The sequence below is a fragment of the Amphiprion ocellaris genome, chromosome 7 (genome assembly GCF_022539595.1).
Source record: "Amphiprion ocellaris isolate individual 3 ecotype Okinawa chromosome 7, ASM2253959v1, whole genome shotgun sequence".
Lineage (NCBI taxonomy): Eukaryota > Metazoa > Chordata > Actinopteri > Pomacentridae > Amphiprion > Amphiprion ocellaris.
In genome coordinates this window covers 1,801,474-1,824,561 of record NC_072772.1, presented here as the reverse complement: position 1 = coordinate 1,824,561, position 23,088 = coordinate 1,801,474, and the positions used below count along the sequence as shown (strand labels likewise).

At 39.6% G+C, this 23,088-nt stretch overlaps 1 protein-coding gene across 3 annotated transcripts in view; it reads right to left on the bottom strand.

Annotated features, from left to right (window-relative positions):
* Window positions 1-2,747: 2,747 nt before the first annotated feature.
* lrfn1 (leucine rich repeat and fibronectin type III domain containing 1) overlaps window positions 2,748-23,088 on the bottom strand; it is a 115,869-nt gene continuing 95,528 nt past the window's right edge. For all 3 annotated transcript variants that reach the window (XM_023272023.3, XM_035948943.2, XM_023272025.3), the window contains 2 exons: window positions 7,326-8,722; window positions 2,748-4,679 (listed from right to left, as the gene is read on the bottom strand). In XM_023272023.3, the coding sequence (XP_023127791.1) occupies window positions 3,779-4,679; window positions 7,326-8,701 (2,277 nt within the window). In that variant the 5' untranslated portion in view covers window positions 8,702-8,722 and the 3' untranslated portion in view covers window positions 2,748-3,778. The remainder of the gene's footprint in view (window positions 4,680-7,325; window positions 8,723-23,088) is intronic.

Below are 23,088 nucleotides of genomic sequence, written 5' to 3'. Positions count from 1 at the left end.
TGAAATTCGGCAAGTCAAATCGGTGTTGACGGGGTTTTTTTTAAACATGTTGCCACGGTTAGTAAGTATCCTGGCAAAAGGGCAAAATCCAAAATTGAGGGTGTTTCGTAGCTCCACCTATTTAGACAGGAAAATGCATCTCACTATATTATAATGATAATGAGAAATATATCTACCGTTATTAGCTACGCCAGTGGCTTGGAGACGACAGTACCAGTTTCTGCAGACTGAAATATCTCAACAAGTAAAGGATGGATTGGCACAAACATTTGCACAGAGAATTCTTGGGTCCCAGATGGTAAATAATCATAACTTTGGTGTGTTTGTGGTAATTAATGAAGGTAAATATTAACTGCTTAGATCAAACCACAACACATATAAAGCCACACAAAAACACGCAAAAGCATGGATGTAGTCCTGTATAGAAATAAATTCAAACAAAAACATAGTTGTTCTTACACTGATCTATACTTACTATATATGTGCAACTTTTACTGTTACTTTCAGAAAAGTCACTACACAATTAAGGTGCTAGTATTTCTTCAATTTGCAACTCTCTTCCAATTGTGAGATATGAGAAGCTACGCGAAACAGGCTGTTAGCACATTAAACAAAATCCCAATTTACAGGTGTAAGTGATGAAGAATGTGTAAAAAGCTGGTTGTTTCAAGATATCCAGCTGTTAGAAAAACAGCATCACAAGTTCCACATAGGATCAAAGCATTATCTATTTAGCTTACTTTCTTGTTAAAGTGTGATAAAATCATTCAATCACTGAAGCGCTCAACAAAATTGAGCATCAGCACAGCGGGAATAGTTTGTTGGAATGAGCGGTGATGCTTTACAGCAGGCAGCATGGTCGGCACGGATAAGACTTTAAACTTTAAACGTAATAAACCATGCTCAGATTGGACTTTTCAAACAGGCATTAGTATGCATTAAACATATAATGGGATCTTCGGCAAAAAAAAAAAAAAACAACCTTCACCAAGTCAAGGCACATTTTTTTCACAGTTGCTCAGAACTGCTGATGAGACACAACACACTTTGCTCTACCCCCAGTGTTCGCTAGTTTGGCTGTCCGGGCCAATTTTGAAGACAGGTTGATGTCTCAGCCTCCACCTACCTAAGCAGATTTTGTGTTGAATAATGGTTACAGATAGGAGCAGACAGAAAATACTTCTCCTGCTGGGAGAAATGGTCTGCAGCACTTTTCCACACTGTTAAGCTTCAGTGGTTAATGAGGAAATGGACAGGGGCTGAAAAGCTCGTGCGCCACAAACTGACAGCCGAGCATTTACACCATAAACCTTCCCCTAACTGGAGAGAGAACACTAAAGGCAATGCAAAATGTGGATGTTTTAGCTGAATCCTAGTTAAGTCTGATGAAGAAAGAAAGAAGAGATGACCCCTTTCTTGGACTCAATCCTCTCCGTCGCTGAGGATGCAAATCAGAGACTCAGGAGAATCGAAAGCCCCCAGAGTGACTTATCTCTCCTCTCCATGTTTTATCTCTCTGCTGTCCCTGCAGCTCAGCTTCATCTCAGCTTGTGCTAAGTAGCTGTAGTCAGAGGAAGCAAACAAATATCCCTCATCCACCCCAATCCTATCTTTTCCTGTTGTCATGCACTTATTTGATAGTTTATTTCATCCCGTTTTTAAGCAGCACGTAAAGACTCTAGAATGGTTTAAAATACACTATAACATAGCTGTACGCAGATATAACAATACTTTAAGTGTTTACAAATGAACAACAATCACATCTCCAATTTTGCTTGGTCTATAATAATGTTTAGGTGGGTGGTATATGTCAAGTTAACATCCACATGACTGCCAGAGCCCAAGGCCTCGCTTCAGAACGCTGCATTGTAACGAGATAGTAAGTGTTCTTCACTTCGCCTGTCTTTGTTGTGAAAGACTGGTGTATATGTCTGGACTTATTGTATTCACTAATAATACTCTCACATTTTTTTCATTATTAGGTGCTTCTCCATGACAACTGGATATAAACTCAGCTGACGAAGGCGATGACATGCAGCTGAATGAACACGTTTGTGAACAGTTTTAAAGCTGCCTTCTTTCATGAACAGTTGAAGGATGTTTTCATAATTCAATGTGAGGAAATGTGAGGAATTGTAGATGTTTTTAAAGGTATGTCATTCAATATTAATACTACTGTGGCATATTGTGTTATAATGATATGCTTAAAGCCACTTATGGATGCTTCACAGGAGGTTATAAATTCTGATTAATTCAAAAATAAACACTTGAAAAGTGTCCTTTTATCAGCTCATGACTACATAATTATTTGTATACCTATGTTTTGAGTGTTTACATACACACTGCTTTTAGATGCTAAAAAATAAGTAAATAAAGCAAAATCTGACCCCATTTTTGAGGTCTAAAATTAGAACTTCAGAAAAACAAGTGCAGGATGTGATGCAGGCTCTCTGCTAATAAAGGTTATTAATGCATCCTCACTGCAGTCTGACATTAATTAGAAACCTTGCAGAGCTTTGTCTCCCCCTTGTGGAAAGCAACAAATCTTACAATCCTGGCAATAGCAGCTGGCTGTGTTTGAATTCAGCACCTTTGTCGTGTCCCTCGTCGTCCCACTCCGTGGATGCTGTGGAGCTTTCACTGAAGCCTTATAAATAGCACTCAAGGATTAAATATTTATCATCTCAATTTGTGTGTTCCTCCCTGCACACTGCTACTCCTGCAGCACAAGAAGACAACGCCATTGATACAGTTAACCCACACAAAAAATTTAATACCCTTCGTGAGGGGATAAATGGTCCAAACTTTGACATACTAAATAGGGACAGGTGTGATGACACAGGTTTTTAATGTAAAAACTTGCAGCCAACACCCAAATGCTTTGTAAAAAGTCATGTGACATATGACTTACTTACTTACATAGTTAGTACACATACACCAAAGTTTTAATATACTTATATATGTCTTTTTTGTTTTGTTGTCTTTTATCTAGACCAGCCAGATACAGTACCGATTAATATACAGTCACATCTGGAACAATACCTATTTAACATCATACAGTCCCACTGTCAAAGAAGAATCCATGGCAGGTTTCCGCGTCCGTCCCCCTCTACGCTAACATTAGAAATCGGCATTTGTAAAATTCTGTTCCTTTTTTTTAATTATTATTATTATTGTATAGACTGGTGGTGATACTTGTCCTTGTATCTCGTGTCTTCTGTGCAAAAAGTTTTTTTGTTTGTTTTTTTTTTCTGAAAGAAACCCAAAACATGATTGACATAACAGGATACCTGGCTGTTCACTTTACAGTTATGATTAAGTTTTTTTTTCTTTTCGTTTTTTAACAATAAACAGTCACATCCAAATGCCACACCCCCTTGGCATGTCCCAGAAAAAGGAGAAAATTAAAAATCCAACGTAATGCTTCCCATTATCAGAGTGGGAGGCAATGATAGAGAGGAAGGTTTATGACTACAGCGAGCAGCATCCTCCATTCATACGTTTTTTTTTTTTGTTTTTTTTTTTAAAGACTAAGGCACTGCTGCATAAAGAAACGACATGGCCAACAAACCTCTCTGGGAGTATGATGGGGAGCCAGGATGAAGGGAGATTGTGTTCTTCTGCAGGAACTCACAGAAAGTTTGCATGTGTAAGTAAATGTGCTTTATCATTTGCTGAGTGCAGGGAAAAGTGTGTCGTATGGCATGAAGACATAGTTGTGTTTTTACATGTGTATGCTTTTGTGTGGCTGAGCCATTTTTTGGCTACACTGCTTCCCTCAGACTGTGCTCTCAAGCATCCACTCAGTGCTGCTGAAAGTAACTCTCCTGTTGGCGAGCGGCGACGACTCCATGTTGAGCTGGTTGGTGGACTTGTGCCACCTCGTCCTCGCTCTGCGTGGGTAACTGTGACTCTGAAATATGGAGTAATCCCCACCGTCAAAAGAGAATCTGTGCCTAGTTCGTGCCAGCTCATTGGGGAGCAACCCCATGTTGGCCAGGGCATTCTTTTTGTCCTTGAGCCTGGGAGCCTCCTTGGTTCCAGCATTGGGGCCTATGAGACACAGGGACATGGTGGAGCCTGTCAGGCTGCTGTCCGTCTGTGTGTCCTCAGATGGGGGTCCGGAGCGCTGGGCATCCAGGCTGGTTCTCCTTTTCATCTTGTCTAGAGACAGTGAAGGCAGCTCCACCTCCAGGATGGCAGTGGTGGCACCTGGATCCTCCCTCTTCTCGCTGTCCACCCTCAACACCAGCGCCATGCACTCTTTGGGCGCCTGGGTTTCACGCTGGCCCTCGTCGGAAGGTTGCTTGGAGGCGGAGCGCTGGAGCCGCTGCTGGCTGCCGTTGGTCTGGGAATGCATGCTGGTGCTGACCTTGGTCTTGCTGTCCTCTGGGCTGCTGTAGGCCTTGTAACGGATCATCAGGATGATGATAAACACTAGCACTGACGCAACAATTATACCACCGATAATGATGATCATAGTGCCTCCCAGGAACTGGCTGTGCATGAAGCGGCACTGGCTGACCTCACTGGCCGTGTGGAACTGCACACAACCGACCACACGTGTGGCCGTTAATGATGTGATGCCGTCGTCGTAAACTGCCAGCACGCAAAGGTCATACTCCCGGCCTGCCGCCAGATCATTGATTAAGAAGTTCTTGCTGGTAGATGGGATCATTCTGCAGAGAAAGGGAACAGCATGGTGGTGAAGATGTGGAGGATTAATCATGAGAATTACAACGCCCACATATACTGATTTGCATAAGGTGTATTAAATCACAGAAAGGTGCCAGTTCCACACAACAAAACGGCAACAGGGCCATCAGTGATCCAGCATTAAATAGCACTCATTCAGGGACACAAACATAAAAAGCACCACACTTCATTAAAGTTGACTTATAAGAGAATATTTATGTCGTAAAATAGCTGTGAGATGTTATTCTAAGGGGTTTGTGTATAAAACGACAGCAAAGGTGATAAACAAGGCAGAAGAGGCTCACAAACATTGCACAACAGCTGCAGGCTGCAGGACATCTGACGCATGATGTGAAGACAGTTTTCATGTGTGAATACCTAAGGTCACAGTTTGTTGGCAACAGGAAGATTACACGACTCTAAATACGAAGGAGAAAGCCATTGTCTTCAGGTCAACATTGGCGTTAATATAATTAGAAGCTTGTTCCTTTTCCCTACAGGGGGACTTTGATGGTTATCATTTGTAGGTAATAATGTAGCACCTAAAGACAAAACAACACTCAGCTCCATGCTGAAACAGGATGAGAAAATTATACAGGAGAGCTACTCATTATAGCCGATAAAGCCTCAAAAAAAAAAGAAAAGAAAAGAAAGTCAACCACCATTATTAACTCACTCCATGAATTTATACATTTTGAAATACATCACACTATAATAGATTCAGTTCATTTGCGTCACATATTGCATCAGAAACACATGTAACTTGTTCACATATTTTCCGAAGGTCTGCAAATGTTAGTTTTACCTTGAAAGAGTGAACTCATTCTGTATAAAACATGAACATTTTTTAATTGTCACTAAAGGGTTACTCATTCAGCCATTTTCTCTTTTCAGTTGGATTACCAATTTGCATTATACTGTGACTTATGATAATCAATTTGCCTACCTTGAAAACCCACTTGTATCCCTCTACGTTTTTAACCAAAGCAGCTAGTTATTTTATAAGCACAGTAAAGTGCAAAATTATTTTCATGTTATGCCACTTCATACTAATACTCCACTACATTCAATTTATAATCACAAGGTTTTCAGATGCTCCAACCTCCCAAACCATCTAAAAAAAATATACAGTGGTTAGAAAATGCCTCAACCCCAAATTCTTACATCATTAAAAGACGTGTACATGTTAACCATTTGAACCCAATGCAGGGGAAGAGTAGAGTAGAGCAGAGTAGAACAGAATAGAATAGAGCAGAGCAGAGCAGAAATATGATTTTAAGATTTGATTTGGTGAAGTTTAACATCACAATGGCATATCACAAATGAGTAGTTTAAGCAAAGTCAGAAAGTTTGGAATCCGTTTTGTCATGCAGAGGGTCGTGGCAGACCAAGGCAGGGCAAACCTTGAACAGTCCTCCACTCCATCACTGGCTTAAACAAAGCGACAGAGAATCATGCATGTGGCTAATTTAGAATCACTAGTTAACCTGTCATGCATGTCTTTGGACCCTGGGAGAACGGCAGTGCACCTGCAGAAAACCCACGCTACACAGAAAAGCTCCAGGGGATCAGCAGGTGCAAACCCACAACTTTTTGTTCTGAGTGCTAATCACTGCAGCACTTTACCACCCATCCTACTGCTCATTTGCACTAACTCTGTTTTCATATCTGTATCTTTTGAGGATTTCTATTTTATCTGTATATAGTGTGCCTTTTTCTATTTTTTTATCTATAGCTGGGAGTCACCAATCAAAATTTCACTTTGTGAAAACACAATGACAATAAAGATTCTGGATTCTTGATGCCAACAATGTGTCTACTATTTCACTATAGTTTTAACGGTAAATACTGATTAAACCAGTGATTTCCAACCATTTTGATTGGTGGCACCTTACGAAAAAGCATTATTTGAGAAAAGCCCCCAAAAATCTAACATTTGATTAGCTACGACTTATTAATCCCCTTACAACCCTTCAGATGTATCCTGTGAGTCTTTAAAGGGGTCCCACCTGAAGGGATTTTACTTAAAAAGCTTTTTTCTTTTTTACTAGTGTAGTATAACATGATCTAAATACGTCTTCCAACACTAAAACTGAGCCCATCAACATCTAATCACACTCTGTGTTGCTACCAATTACTGCTGTCGCTTGCTAATGATACAAACAGTTACATGCGGAGAAATAGTTGGTCCTTGTGTTATTGCTGTAGTCGTATTATGTTTTAATGATGCTGAAAAAAACATAATGCTCCTTTGCAGTCATGGACTCACAATCTATTCAACTGCTTGCAACAATCTACAAGCACTCAATCAGAGAGTGGTAAATTTAATTACTGAAAATGTGAAGACCGTGTGCTGTAAGTGTACTGGACAAATTCTGCAAATAGTGCAATTAATGTGTTTTAACTGATGGAAAAATTCCTCCTCAGTTTACTCCCTCGACTACACTATAGGAGTTCTGCTTATTTTTGCACATACTTAATCATTCTGCATCTTTGGGATCTGTCAATCTGCCTTAATGGACTGTTGTGTCATTCAGCAGATGGTAACTCCAGATGTCTCACCTTTCCACATGTCCCTGCCATACCACCCTTTTCTCCCACCATCCACCCCGCCTCCATCATTGGCTTACCTGTACACCAAAGTATCATCTGCTGTGCTGTTGTACTGAATCTGGTACATCCTGATGCCGGGAATGTGGCGCTCGGACGGCCAGCGGATCACAGCAGAGGACGAGGTCAGCTCACTGACCATCACCCTTCTGTCCTGCTTGTCATAGCCCTTGGTGTCATTGCCAGATTTGGAGGAGGTGGTGATGTCTGAGAGACCAGGGTCCTCACGCATGTGGCCTGTGTTGTTAACAAACAAGGGTAAGGGGATCATGTTGATCTCAACAGCAGCTGTAGCGATGCCTGCAGCATTGGACGCCACACAATTAAATGCCCCGCTGTCCTTCAGCGTGGTGATGAGAATATCAAGGGTGCCATTATCATAGAGGATGGTGCGGGAATTATTATGCACCAGCTTGCCGTCTGGTGACCGCCAGTGAATATCCGGATCTGGATCACCCACAGCTTTGCATTTAAGAGTCACTCCCTGCCCCTCCATCACGTAGGGCTTAGTGGCAAGATGTTTGGTGATCAGCGGAGGCTCACAGATAAACTCCTCCTCCTGGATGGACCAGAAGTACTTGTCCATGAGGTGCTCTGGTGAGGCACAGGTCTCTAAATCATCCTCTCTTGTCAGCCTGCGCAGCCACAGCAGCTCACAGTTGCAGTGAAGAGGGTTTCCGCCAAAACTCACGGCCAGTTTGGATGAGTCGGTGCCCTTGGCATCAGACAGGACCTGAGCGTGCTGGAACAGGCTATCTGGCGGCAACTTCTGCAGCCTGTTAGAGGTCATGTCCAGGCGGACTAGTTTGGTGAGCAGTGTAAAAGTTCCCGCTCCAACGTGGTCAATCAGGTTGTGGTCCAATGCGAGCGAGTTCATGTTGATCATTCTGGCTATAGCTTCCCAGGGAAGGGTGCGCAGGTTGTTATTGGAAAGGTCTAAATCCTCTATGGTGGAAACAAACTCATCAAAGGAGGTGGGGGCCACATGGTGGATCTGGTTGTTCCCCAGGATGAGGTGACGTAGGTTGATGAGGCCTTTAAAGTGGTCACTTTTTATAACGCTGAGACGATTTCCATCCATGTGGAGTGCCCGCAACGACCGCAGCCCAAGAAAGGCGTGAGGGGTGATCTGGCTGATGGTGTTTCGAGACAACGTGAGGTGGACCAAGCTGGTCATGTTGAAAAAGTCTTTCCTGCGGATGATGGTGATGAAATTGTCGGTGAGCCGCAGCTCGACAGTCTTGCGGTCGATGGTAGGGGGCACGAACAATAACCCGTTTTTAGCACAGAGCAGGGTCAGGGTGGGGGAGAGGTGCTGGCAGATGCAGCGGCCAGGGCAGTTGTATCCCTTCACCAGAGCTGCACACAGCAGCATGCACAGAACCAGCCGGTCCATTGTTGATCACGTTCCCAGGTCCTGTGTGTGAGACAGACAAAAGGAAAACAGGACAGACACTGAGTAAAAAATAAAGATCTTTGAATGAAGAAATAGGATCACAGCCTTTATGAGAGCCTGCTGCAAAAAATGTAGCATCTAACCAAGATTGCTGAGACTGCCAGCAAAGTATCAATCACAAAATGAAATGAAGCTTTTCTGAAATAATGGCACCTGGGATGATGAAAGGCTGTGCCAACGCTGTGAGAAGCACATGTCTCTGTAGCCTTTTAATGGAAATATCAGAATGTTTTTTTGTGCCACCAGGCTGCATTACCGCTGGACCGTATAATTTCTCGAATGATCACAGGGCAGTTTTCCTATATTAGGTAACCATGCCATGTGCATTTCCATCATGTAACAAGGCTTGCGTGTTTTTCTTGCCCTGGAATCCACTTCAGGGTGGAGAATTAAAGGAAAGGGCGCCTGTCAACAGTGCTCAAGGATTTTTTTTTTTTACAGAAACATGTCATGTAAATCCCAGCAGTGAAAAGTAAAGGTGAAAACAGTGGGGATGGGGCTTGTTTTCAAGCACATCCGATGGAGGCATTATTTGGTGATTCTTAGGTTTTGAGGATGCTCTGATACTCTGATTCCCATTTAGAGCTATTGATTTCAGTCTCTGAGAGAACATGCCTGTGGTGACAGGGGTAAAAAGTGATCCTTGGCTGTAATAACCATAAGACACCCCAGTGGAGCACAAACAGTGATGTTCTGATGCCATATTGTCAGTGGTTTTACCCTCTTTGGCATCGATCTTGATTGCTGATGCCTTAAGCTTCACTGTTTGTGAGAGATCCTGTAAATGTTGATGAAAGCCCCTCTCCGGTCATTGATTAAACCCCTAAGAACTCATTCCTCTGTACCAAAATGCCATATTTAGAAGTTTCTTCCATTTAATTTTTATGCAAGAAAGGCTCAGCTATGATGTTGACTGCTTATTTTAAACAAGATGTGTCTTCCAGCGGTTAAAAAACACCATATGGACACGTCAGCAAGGTAAAAAATAAATAAAAAATTCCACCATGGGGGATCTTTATGTAAAAGGGATGGCACCTGACTTTTACATTTCTACACTGAAGAAAGATAATTGTTGGATCAACTTCAATGAATTGGTATAATTGGTAACATGCAGTCGAATCAAGTTAATCTAAATAAGTGACATTAATGTCTCTAGCTTGAATTAGACATACTTAAATTGTTTGATCTCTCTCAAATGAGCATTGCTGCAAATTAATATTAAGGCAAGTCACCATGAAAATTCCAATTTTTCCAACTTAAGTATTTGCTTTATCCAAACACAAAATAAAAAAAACATGATTTTGCTTTTTCTCTTTCCTTTTACTATACAGTATTGCATATATCCTCCAGCTCATCTATCCACTGTTCATATTGTTTATACTGTTCATTCTCTGTATATGCTGCATATATTTCATACTGTTTACACTGCTCATACTGACATTTATCTCTACATATGTATTATTGACATCTACTGCTGTTATATTTATATACTGTGTGTTCATACCACTCTGTCCATAATGTTCAATATGTTTATGCTATGCACACCCACACTGTATATAATGCAATTTACTGCTGCTTTTATGCTTCTGATTAGATGCTAAACAGCATTTAGTTGTCTTAAAACTCTGTGCAATGGCAATAATGTTGAATCTAATCCAATCTAAGCTTTACTTTACTTGGTAATCCTAGTGGAAGTAAATGGTGGTTAAGTTGCAGCAGAAAAATTGAAGAAAGAGAGTCATGACATCAGACGGAGTGTTAAAAGAGCAGTAAACCTAATGATTGAACTTTTGCTGAAATGAGAATACCAATTTAAAGGGGAAAAATGTTCTTTTGATTAGAAAGAATCCACAAAAGTAACCTTCACCAAAGCAGAAATACAAATGACACTCATTTGAAACAGCACTTTACTTTGACTGGAGCTCAAACACATTTTTTGCAGTGCAGGTTTAGAGATTGACACGACTCTTACAGCTCACTGCCACAAATGTTGATCCATCCTGACCAGACACACAATGTCAATCAGCAGCAATGTCTCTTTTTTAGTGGACCACAGTCATAATTGTAATTCAATCAGGAAATAGCTGGCTGTGGATTTTAGTCATAAAGAATGTGTGTTTTTCAGCCATTTGTGAAGCTTTATCCAATTTGTCATGACTAATTTTAAAGCCCCTTTATCTGTGTTCCACCATGTTGAGGAGGTGCTGATGTCCTTAACACCACTGATTTTGTCCTCCATTGTGCCAATAGCAAAAGCATCTAATGCTCACAGTACCAATAGCCCTAAATTAAATTTGACTGAAAAATGCCTGCGGTAACATTTGTGGAATATTTTAAATGCCACATGTCAAAATTCATTAAAAAACAGTATGAGCCACATGCTCTTCCTCCATCTCTACTTTACCTTGTCCATATGCTTTGCACAAAGGTTGTTCTTTGCACACCTTAGACTTGATCTGATGAGAGTTGTTGTGTGAGCTCAAAATAGCGAGAGAAGTCTGAAATTGCAAGGGCTCTTCTGTCATTTTACATCAACCCCTGTTGCATTTGCCAGCCAGCAATGAAACTTCTCAGTTGCTTTTCCCTTTCGTTCTCTTGCACATACACGCACAGACACACACACGTGCATGCTCACATGCACATGCGCACACTGCTGGCTGGCTGGCTGGCTACTGTCTGACAGACAACAGGGCACCTCGTTAGCTATGAAATGCTGCTGTCCAATCACAGCACTCCTTAAAATATGGGCTTGTATGATGTCACTTTCTGAGGGGAGAGGAACAGTTTGAAGCACTGTGTGAAAGTTTATCAAAGCCTTCTGATCACAATTACTTCGACTTCATACTGCATTTCACTAGACCATCAGACTGCATTTAAAAGAGACACCGAACTCAGACCTGTGCTTGGTTCGCGTTAACACCTCCACCTCTCCTTGCACCAATTCTGCAGGCTGAGCCACGACTTCCAATTCCAAGATTGAGCAATCAAAACAGAACGCGCACCCAGTCATTTTCTGTGATCAGTCACATTTATACTGAGGCTTAACTACCTCCTCGTGCAAAAACACAGACTAGGTGGTACACTGTGTGAGAACATTTCCAAGCCCCCTAGAGAGAATTTATTTATTTAGAAACGCTCTTTTATTGTTGGCAGCAGAGTGTGACCGCCTTGTCTAAATTAATTCTTCAAATTCCATTTTTAAAGACACCGGGAAAGCTGAAACTACGCACCAGGCTACAGCTGCGCACATCATACTTGCTATGTAATAGATTCCCCTGTGAGTGCAAGGAACACCAGTTAATTTCAATATAATAGTGACCTTGCTTGATTGTTTCAGTATTCAGATGCTAACTAGGCCACAAAGCTCATGGTTTCTCAGAGGACCATCTGTGCCAGAGCATTTCCTGCCACACCGTCGAGGATACTCTATTGATCTTTCAGCATCTCAAGGAGGGGGAAAAACTTTGTTGCCACGGCAACTCTGGAGGAGAATGTAGGTCTTTGAATTGCATTAAGATGATGTTGAGCTGCCCAAAAAGCAAGGCTCCAGTCTTAATGGGTGCTGAGAAGGTAAGGATGGACGTGAACAGATGTGTGAATGGCCAAATGAATTAAAGAGAAAAGGGCAGCTCCACATCACGTTTTCTGTCTTTGGTTTATTGCTTAATATTAGCAGCGGCCACCGAATCGATGTGAAGACAGCAGGAGAGAACAAGGTGAACTGGAGTTCAGATTTGTTTTTGTGTCCAGTTATGCTGGAGCACAACCTTTCACAGGGGATTACTTAGATGGATTATTTAGGCACATGCATTGTTAATTAAGAATGGCTTGTTCAGGAACTAAATCTGCTAAAACTCAAAATGAAAGACATAAAAATTAAGAAAATCACACATTTACATACGTCCATGCAAACAATGGTACTGCCAACTGAGACGCGCTATGTATATAAATATATATCAACACATAAATACGTTACAGGCTGCATACAGACTCCACAGTGTAGTAAATTAAAACCTACCTATACTTGTAAACTCCACTTAAAGTTTCTCATTATTTCCTTTTGCATGTAGGAAGGTGAATGTTATAATTCATCATAATTAATATTTCAAGATTTGCAACCTCAAAGCCACCCAAGAGTGAACCTGACATTCAACACTATGCTAAGGTTTTCTAAATCTGGATCCATCCCACGCTCTGAAATCCATCAAACTGCCTTTGACACCTAAAATTGTCCACAAATGGCTGAACTATTACTTGTCTGGATGTTAGAAAAACCTGCATACTTGTATGAAACCACCAGAATCACAGATCCGAATTGGAGAAAAACCTGAAATATGGATTGAAATTCAGCAAGTGTCAAAAATAGGTGCTAGTGCAATGATTCACCCTATTTTTTGATTTTTTTTTTTAAATTAATGCATATTTCTAATTAAAATACTTAGGATTTAAGGTTTATAGAAATCCCAAAGACTGAAAAATTACAGGAAATAATATTGTTAGGCTCAAATTCCCTAGTTTCATTATCTATAATAATATTAACCATCAGCTAATGCAAAGTTGAATTCAAGTTTTGCTGTAATTGTGTTTTTATTCAATTTTCTATCTATAATGCGGCTTAAAATGCATCTCAGAATTAGAAAATTCAGTGTATATGAAAGCAAAGTAGCTCTCCCCATGGACACTAATGACTGATGACTCATCTGTATTAGAGGTGCGTTTGAGTAGGTGGAAAAACAAGCATAAATAAAAAAAAACTTCATGTAAATGCTGGAGGGTTTTGAGAGATAACAAGCTGCTCTGTGCATTATGGTTGGCACTGATGCCGGAGAGACCTGTTTGCAACTTGTGGTGTTGCCAACAGTGACAACAGTTGCGTAGGGAAGGTAATCCAGCACCAGGAGGTCAGACAACTCCTTTAGGGGGAGAGGCAAGGTTAGAATTTTACATTATTCAATGTTTATGCAATATTTTGTCAGTTTAGTCCTTGTACATAAAGCCTTAGTTCGTGCATATTTTAATGGATGGCCATTTTAATAAAGTATCAGAATCCTGCATGTCATTCCCCTACACTCCCTTCTATCTCTCAGATAAAGTCAAAATGCCCAAAAAATAATGCAAAAGCCAAAATGGTGTCACATAAACACCCCAAACTTATGTAAGCAGCTAAGAAAGAAATCCAGATCTGAACACTAACAGCTACAGGTAATGATTATCTTTAGTGTAAAATAATCTGTCAGTCATTTCCTTGATTAATAGATTAGTTGCTTGGTAATTAAAATGCTGGGACATGCAGATTAGTGTTTCTCAAAGCCAAAAATGATACCTGCAGATGTCTTATCACCCAAAGATACTCAGTTTTAAAGAAAAGAAATAAAAAAATATTCAAACTTAGGTAGCCAGAATCAGAGAATTTGGACTATCTGTTCTCTTAAATAATAAGGTAAGGAAAATAATCACAATGAAACTAATTAATCCATCCATTATCTGTACACAGCTTTATATTCATTAGGGTCACGAGGTGGCTGGAGCCTATCCCTGCTCACTTAGGGCGAAGGCAGGGGACATCTGGACAGGTTGCCAGTCTATCATAGGACTACACATACAGCCAAACAATCACAACCGCATTCACACCTACGGACAATTTAGAATCACTAATTAACCTCAGCATGTTTTTGGACTGGCTGCACAGTGGTGTAGTGGTTAGCACTTTCGCCTTGCAGCAAGAAGGTCCCTGGTTCACGTCCCGGCTTTCCCGGGATCTTTCTGCATGGAGTTTGCATGTTCTCCCTGTGCATGCATGGGTTTTCTCCGGGTACTCCGGCTTCCTCCCACAGTCCAAAAACATGCTGAGGTTAATTGATTATTCTAAATTGCCCGTAGGTGTGAATGTGAGAGTGATTGTTTGTCTATATATGTAGCCCTGTGACAGACTGGTGACCTGTCTAGGGTGTCCCCTGCCTTCGCCCGAGTCAGCTGGGATAGGCTCCAGGCTCCAGCCGCCCGCCCCCCCCCCCCCCCCCCCCCCCCCCCCCCCCCCCCCCCCCCCCCCCTGCTTTTGTGTTTTAGCAGACTGTGTGTGCAACAGGGCTTTTCAAAATAAGATGCTGAAATCTCAGTTTGTATTGGTTTTGGTATCAACTACTACATTTCTAGTATCATGACATTGCTACATAGTCTATCTAAATGGATCAGGCTTCATATACACAGAGATGTGATCATTAAATGTTATATTGACTAATATATTCAGAGGATTCACTTATCATATTGACAGACTACAGTATAATTGTGCACAAGGCATGTACACATGAGCATGTTACGACACACACAGCCACCCACACACAAACACAGGAGAATACATGCAGGAAAATAACTGAGTAGCTTCACATCACACGTTAACACAGTCAAAACATACAGAACAGCGAAAAAAAAGAAAAAAACAGCAAGTCCTCAAGAGAAAATATCAAAGGGGAGAATAAATTAAGACTACAAGTGCAATTTTCAGCTTGGTGTTCTGGCTCAGATTGGTACTAGAGAGAGTGTGTGTGTCCGTATGAACAAAAGATAACTTCTGCTGCTACTTAAAAATGCTCTTGATGCCTCGCACATTCAGGATAGAGATGTGCTAAAAAACAAAAGCAGGTATGTTCTTGATAATCTAGCTGCACACTTAAAAAATCACTAAAAATAAGAGTGTTCTAAAGACTGAAGCAGGAGTAAAATAGAAGCCAAAAGCAGACCGTCTCAGACAGCTTGTCCTATTTATGACGCTGTAGCTCCTTTCTGCTGGTGCATTCTTAACACCATCCAGTTAACACGTTACGCAAGGCGTGCAGCTGCGAGGATCGTCTTTGCAATGTTGAAGAAAGTCATGAAATCAACACGCTCGGCTGTCAGTCTTTATCTAAACAGCCACAGGCCACAAGAGAGAGCTTCTGCACCTTGATTCATTGGGTGTTTTAATTAGGACATCCACAAATTCTCCAGGATATTCTCATAATAAAATAACCACACAGAATTAAAGGTTTCACCAACTCGGAATATCTCATAATTCACACAACTGTCACATGAAGCAAACACACACCCGAGTGTCCTTTTAATAACTGTCCTCTGTGGCAATAATGTACATGAATTTTAACTACCATCATTAAACTGTACAGAAATGTGCAATTACCTGTCGAGTTATATTCGCTCCAAATGAAATATGACCGGTTTGATGTGATTTTGAGATCATAACATGGCTTCATTCTAGAGGGCGGCTTTCCTCTAGATGATCTTCGTGGGTTATTCTGTAATGATTATAGATTTTTTTTTAAAGACAAAATAGGATAAAATTTTATTAACCCCAAAGGAAATTCTTGTTCCAGATATTGCTCAGAAAAAACAAGTAACATAACTTAAGAAATGTAGTTCCTAAAGGTAGAAAGCAAGAAGATATGAGCACTGTACATTACTGAAATAAAATAAATAAGCTAAAATAAGGCTTGAATAAAAAAAAAATAAAGCAATGCTGGCAATTATACTGAGGTTATAAGTAATATTATACATGATAATGAAATAATATGAAATAAATACTGTACAATACATCAACATTGTTGTTTGGTAATGACCAATATGGGTTTTTGCCTATTATTATTATTATTATTATTATTATTATTATTATTATTATTATTATTATTATTATTATTATTATTATTATTATTATTATTATTATTATTATTATTATTATTATTATTATTATTATTATTATGGGGCTGCACAGTGGTGTAGTGGTTAGCACTTTCGCCTTGCAGCTAGAAGATCCCTGGTTCGCGTCCCGGCTTTCCCGGGATCTTTCTGCATGGAGTTTGCATGTTCTCCCTGTGCATGCGTGGGTTTTCTCCGGGTACTCCGGCTTCCTCCCACAGTCCAAAAATATGCTGAGGTTAATTGATCATTCTAAATTGCCCGTAGGTGTGAATGTGAGAGTGATTGTTTGTCTCTGTATGTAGCCCTGTGACAGACTGGTGACCTGTCTAGGGTGTCCCCTGCCTTCGCCCGAGTCAGCTGGGATAGGCTCCAGCCCCCCCATGACCCTAGTGAGGATTAAGCAGTGTATAGATAATGGATGGATGGATTATTATTATTATTAAAAGAAAGGCTGGTAACCAATATCCGGAACATTTATGCATTACCTGTAATGTTTGAACAGCATGTGATTACAGAGAACCTGTCATTCATAACTAGGCTTCTTCATTAATAAGGGTGGTTATAACTGATTATGTAAAATAGAAAGAGAAGTGATTAAATTAGGACACTCTCCTCTGTTTATCTAAGATTCATTATTTTGTCTCCTGCAGTTACATCTGCTGTTCTTCTCTATTTTCTTAATCTTTCACTATTCTTTAGGATTATTAATTATTTTCTTTCAGACTCTGTTTCAGGTTAATCTGTGGCTGTCTTCCAACTTAGCCGCTAGGCATTAGTGTAGCCTTAACCATTGTGAGAGAACCTAATTTCCTGGTTTGTGGCAACGGCTTGTGCTTCTTGTTCAGTCTTTGCTGGGTAAGAGACATTTCTGTGGCCGCAGAGTGATGACAGACAGAGAGAGGTGACTGCATCAGACCTGAAGTAGTGCATTTAATTAATCAATAATCAGCAAATAAGAATGTTACTATCGACAATCGGAAAATGCCAAATATTGGCAACAATAGTCGGCCAGGTCAATAATAATCATTAATTATCTGATTTAAAGTTGATTCTTAATTGTTGTACAAATGTACATTTTAAAATCTTAAAAGAGATAATCATACAGCTGAAAGTATCAATCAACAGAAAATGAAAGGATTTAGATTATTAAAAGTTTTAGTTGAGATAGTTTTGTTGCTGTTCTTTTATGTGATATTGAACCAGGTTTTGAACAGACAAGACAAGAAGTTTAAAGACATCTCATTTGTCTTTTTTAAGAAGCTTTAAAGACATTTATAGCAGGTATTTTCCACTATTTTATGGGATTTTGTAAACCAGAATTATTATACAAAGTTAGCCGTAGTATATTTTCAATGTGACATTGAAGCGGCTGTAAACAAACAATGATACAGTCTGTTTTTACCTCTCGAAAAACATCTGCCCAGAACTAGGGATATTTTCTGGACATGACTTTGTCAGGAAAGCGTAAATGCCAATTAGACGGTGCAGGCAGTGAACTGCAAGCTGCCCTTGTGCCACTCTTGTCAGGATTCAGGCATAATTATTGACAGGTTGAGTTCACTGGAGTCAGCTCTGTCTCCACCAGCGGACGCCTAAACCGAGGCTGCACAGCCCGGGGCATTTCTGGTCGCATCTCATCAAGGCGGGGGGAGGTGGTGGCGGCGGGTGAGGGAGGAGGGTGTCGTCGCAATGCATTTACATATTGTAATTATGTCCGCGTGCCAACTCAGTCTTCTCAATTACATCCCATTTAAAACTTTCAATGAAGAAGAACAGAAGAAACAAAAACTACTGTGGCTCCATAAACTTTAATTGTAAGAGCTTCCCCAAACAAGACGGAGAACATTAGGATCACATTGGCGGTGCACAAGGCCAGTCATGCACATCAATTACTGATTGAACACTCGGGTGATTGACTGTTAGCCTTTACCTGCTACCTGTTCTTTTTAATTTGAATAGCTCTCCTCACAGATATAATCAAGCCTCAGTAGCTGCTTCTGCAATTGCAAATTACCACAACACAAATAACCGTGCTTTAAAAATTAAATGGCGAAAGTTGGAACAACAAAAATATCAATTAATTAAGATGGTTTGGTAGATTATTATCAGGGACTGTAGTGGTGTACCGTTGAGTATTATCTGTCAAATGGTAAGCAACATTTATTTACATATATAAAGAGATGGGTGGAGGACATACATCTAGTTATTGGTAGCTTTACCTAAAAATGAAGGAAAACTTCTGAAATCTGGGTATGATAGCAAACGGTATTTATCCTGATTTCCCAGACGTATTTGTATTTTTTGTCTTGTTTGAAAAACTTCTTAAAAACTCAATGTACTGTTATAGAAAACCAGAAACTTTTTCCCATTTGAGAAACTAAAATCAGCATTTTGGGGGGGGGGGGGGGGTATTTTGGCTTCATAAATCATTCAAACGACTGACTGACAAATTATTTTAGCAGCACCTCTCGATTTCTTTACATCACACAGTCTTAACAAATAATCATACTATGCAGTGCTCCCTAAATATATCACGCCACTTGAATAATCAAAGTGTAAATTGTCCTAATTTGCATGAATGTTATGCAAACACTCTCCTATGTGGAGTGATTGTTTCTTGCTTTTTAAGTCTCACCACCCACATACTACATCCCTGCACAGAATGCCGATTAGAGTAGGTCCACTGTATTCTGCACTGAAATAGTCACACACGAATCACAAGGACCAAAAGATGCATAATGGATATATTAGGCATGATGTTGTTCCTGTCAGCCCCCTTTATACACAAACTGACTCTACAACTGAGCAAAGAAAGGACAAAAAACTAAACGTTTTACTGCATTCTATCTGTTAGCTGTCATGATTAATAGAATAAACAGGACAATGCTCTGTCCTCTCATTTACAATGGCCATTTGCATACTTTAGATTGGCTGTGAGAGGTTTGCAGAGCTTCACAATGTGTGAAGAACACTGCAGTGGTTACGACTAAAATGAAGTGTTTCATGTTTAATGGTATCAGAAAATGCATAAATATTCAAATCTTTGCTTTCAATGGACGTATCGATGCTATTTAATGAAAATACTCTGTAATAAGGAAAAATCTGGGATGCAAAACCTCAATTAAGTAAAAGTACAGAGGCGATAATGAAAGAAATTACTCAAGTAGCCCTATCAGTGACACATTATCATATATTATGTGTTGCTATTATTACTTTAATGTACAAACATGCACAGAAACAAGTAACTATAGGTGTCCAATAAGTGCCATTAAGTAAAAAGTTTAGTATTTTCAGTACGTCTGAAGAACACTGCAGCGGTTATGACAAAAATGAGGTGTTTCATGTTTAATGGTATCAAGTAAAGGCAGAAATATTCAAATATTCGCTTTTAATAGACGTGTCGATGCTACAATATGAAAATATTCTGTTATAAGGAGAAATACAGGAGTCAATAATAGGATTCAAATAATAATAATGAAAAATGTACTCAGTGTCTCTGTCAGTGATATATGATTATATATTATTATTTACCATATAAACATGGACAGAAACAAGTAAAAATAGGTGTCAAATAAATGCAGTTAAGTAAAACTACAGTGTTTCCAGTGCAGTATTAAGTAGCATAAAAATTAAAGCACTCAAGTGAAGTACAAATAAGTTAAATATTCCATTTTGCACTGCTGACTGACATAAATAACCAGCAAATTTTAACTCAAGTTTTACTCAACAAAGCATTTTCGCTTTACAAACTTCAAAACACGACACCTGAATCTGCAATAATATAATAACCCAACACTCCTTTGTGATTGCAGAAACTCAGCATAAATTTGCTCTTTTTTTGGAGCCATTTTAAGAGGTAGCATGTTCTGGCATCAACAAACAGCTCAACAATACACAGTGTGGCTGTTCCTCTTTTCTCCATGTAGCAGCTTCACTGACACCTTCCAAGAGATTGCAGCAATACAGTCGACATATACGTCAAGAAAATAAGAAGAGAAAAGAAAAAGAGGAAGCGCAGACAAACAAGCCTAGATAAAAGCAGGAGCTGCTAGCAAGCAATGAGGGGATAGACTGATTCTGAATGACATCCATCTTACGGGATTTCTATTTCTAGGCTTAGTTATTTTGAAATCCAACAAGGGTCAGTGACAAAAATTGGTGATTTACAAATGCTGGAGCAGCATGATTGTCTCTTCTATATGTACTCTGGGCATATGGTGACAGTTTTGTTATTTCCACTCTGATGCATGTTTGTTTGTCCTCTACTCTTATCATTTTACTCACTGATGTGCTGCTTTATTTTATTCTTGTCTTCCTGTTCCTCAGCAGAGTGGCTTCATGGCCCGATCGCTATGTGTAGACAAGCTGAAGAGGCCCTCTAGAATTGGTACCTTATGATGCCACTTTGTGCTACAGTGATGCTGAGGAATCCACACTTGGTTTCAAATCCTCCTCCCAAGGCTCCTATACTGCATTGATCCTGCTCTGTATGTACCCTTGCTAGGTATTATGTATGCCTGTTATGTGCCTCTCCACCACAGCAGACTCTAGTGAAGAGCTGATTTACACTCCGGAGAGAAAACGTATCAAATGGCTGAACTTAAAACCTTTTTTTCTTGGTTGAAATGCACTATATCCATTTTATAACAAGACAGCCACGCACAGATCTGTTATTTATTTAAAGTATTTCACATAATGAAGCTGGAGGACTGACCTGCTTGTTCAGTATTAAAGGAGCTTTTTCTGCAACAAACAATGTGGACCATCTGTTAATCACACAATCAAATCATCAATTATTCCTTTGAATGAAGTGCAGCAGCTACAATAAGGCAGAGATCTGGATTTTCTTCACACAAACACTGTGACAGGACAAATATTTTGTCTGTAAGGTTAAAGCTACTGAAATTTACATCACTTATACCTTGGGTTTTTAGATTGATGTTGGTCTTTGTAGCTCAACTACTGGGCGGATCACTAATACATTTTGTACAGGTATTCATGGTTTTTAGACGATGTTTATTATTGACTTTGCACAACTATGAATGTGATATTTGTCATTTTAAGTCAAACTATTGGATGGATTACTATAAACTTTGCGACAACATTAATATCTTACTAAGGAGGAATTGTGATAACTTTGGTGATCCTTGAAGTTTTCCTGTATAGGCATTTCCTTCAACTTCTGCTGTGCTTGGGGTTTAAAGTTAATTAGGAAACATGTTAAACTAAGATGATGAATCCAGTAAACATTACTACTGTAAGCACAGCCTTGTAAACCTAAAGCACTGTGCTGCTTCAGTAGATGTGTACGACCCCATTCATCATTCTGTAAGTCAAATGCAAAAGTAAATATCCAATATGCACCTTCTCCTTTCTGAATACAGTATCTTTCAATTAACAGAAACAATTGAGATTTATTACCAGCAGGATCCACATGAATAAATGTACTGTAATAACACGGCACAATAATGGAATATTCATAAAGCTCTAATTGATATAGAGGACAGTGTCCCAAAATCACTCAAGGCTATAATGCTTCCCAGCGTGTGCTACAACCTTCGAATGACTGCATGTGATCCACCAACTGCAGACAAATAATGAACTGCACAGCTTCAATTTGACACACTTCATAGGAAAGCCTGTGCAAAGCAGGTTTAGCACTTTTGACAAACATATACTGAAGGCTTCACTAATCCTATTTCTGTGCCAAATAAAGCACCTTGCAATGTCAATACATACAGAGTGGCAGCGGGGCAGTAAATTCACTGAGAGTGTGGATTTATCTACAGTTGGCTTTGTACCAGGAGAATGAATTAAAGCAAACACTTGCTGCACTTCATCACCGACTGGTCATTATGTACCAGTCACTTTACGTTTACTGCGACTGGATTCTGGGCACCAGTTGCTTGTGTACAAGTGTAATTACTGGACGTGCATTTGTTTATTTGCACGTTTCTAATACCCTGATGTTGTTTCACTTTTTTAGGGGAGAGAGTGAGTGCAGCATGAAGATGTAGGGACACATTAGTATTTCTCATGTATTTCTTAAATGTAATCCTTAAACTGCACAGCTGGACTAACCCAATATGGGGTCCCAATATTCTGTGGTTTCGTACCGAGCCACTGCCCAGAGGCCCGAAAACGAACCAGCCTCAGGGTTCAAAGCATGTCGGCTCATTATCTGATGAAACGCAAATTTATTTAGAAATATGTAACATGTGAGCACACTGTAAAAAGACATTGTGCCAGTTTTTCAATGTAAACAACTTGCGGTTACTTTACAGATTTTCCCTGTTTTGTTAAATTACTGAAATTACCTAGAAAATCACAGAAAAAAGTCATCATATACAGACCAAAAGTGCAAATAATGTCCACATCAAATAGCTGTATTTATACAAATGATAATTCGTTCTTTTACAATGTTTGACTGTTATATTACACAATTTTTAACATATTTTCATCAGCAAAAAATATCGTTATTTTACTTTTTTCCACTACTTGAAAGAAACAATATGTCCATTATATTATTTGTACCTAGAAACATAACTGGAAGAGGTATTAATTGCTAAACTGTACATAATGTCCACATCAAACAAATCTGTATTTAATTATGTCTAAAATAATACAACTTTAAAAAAAAC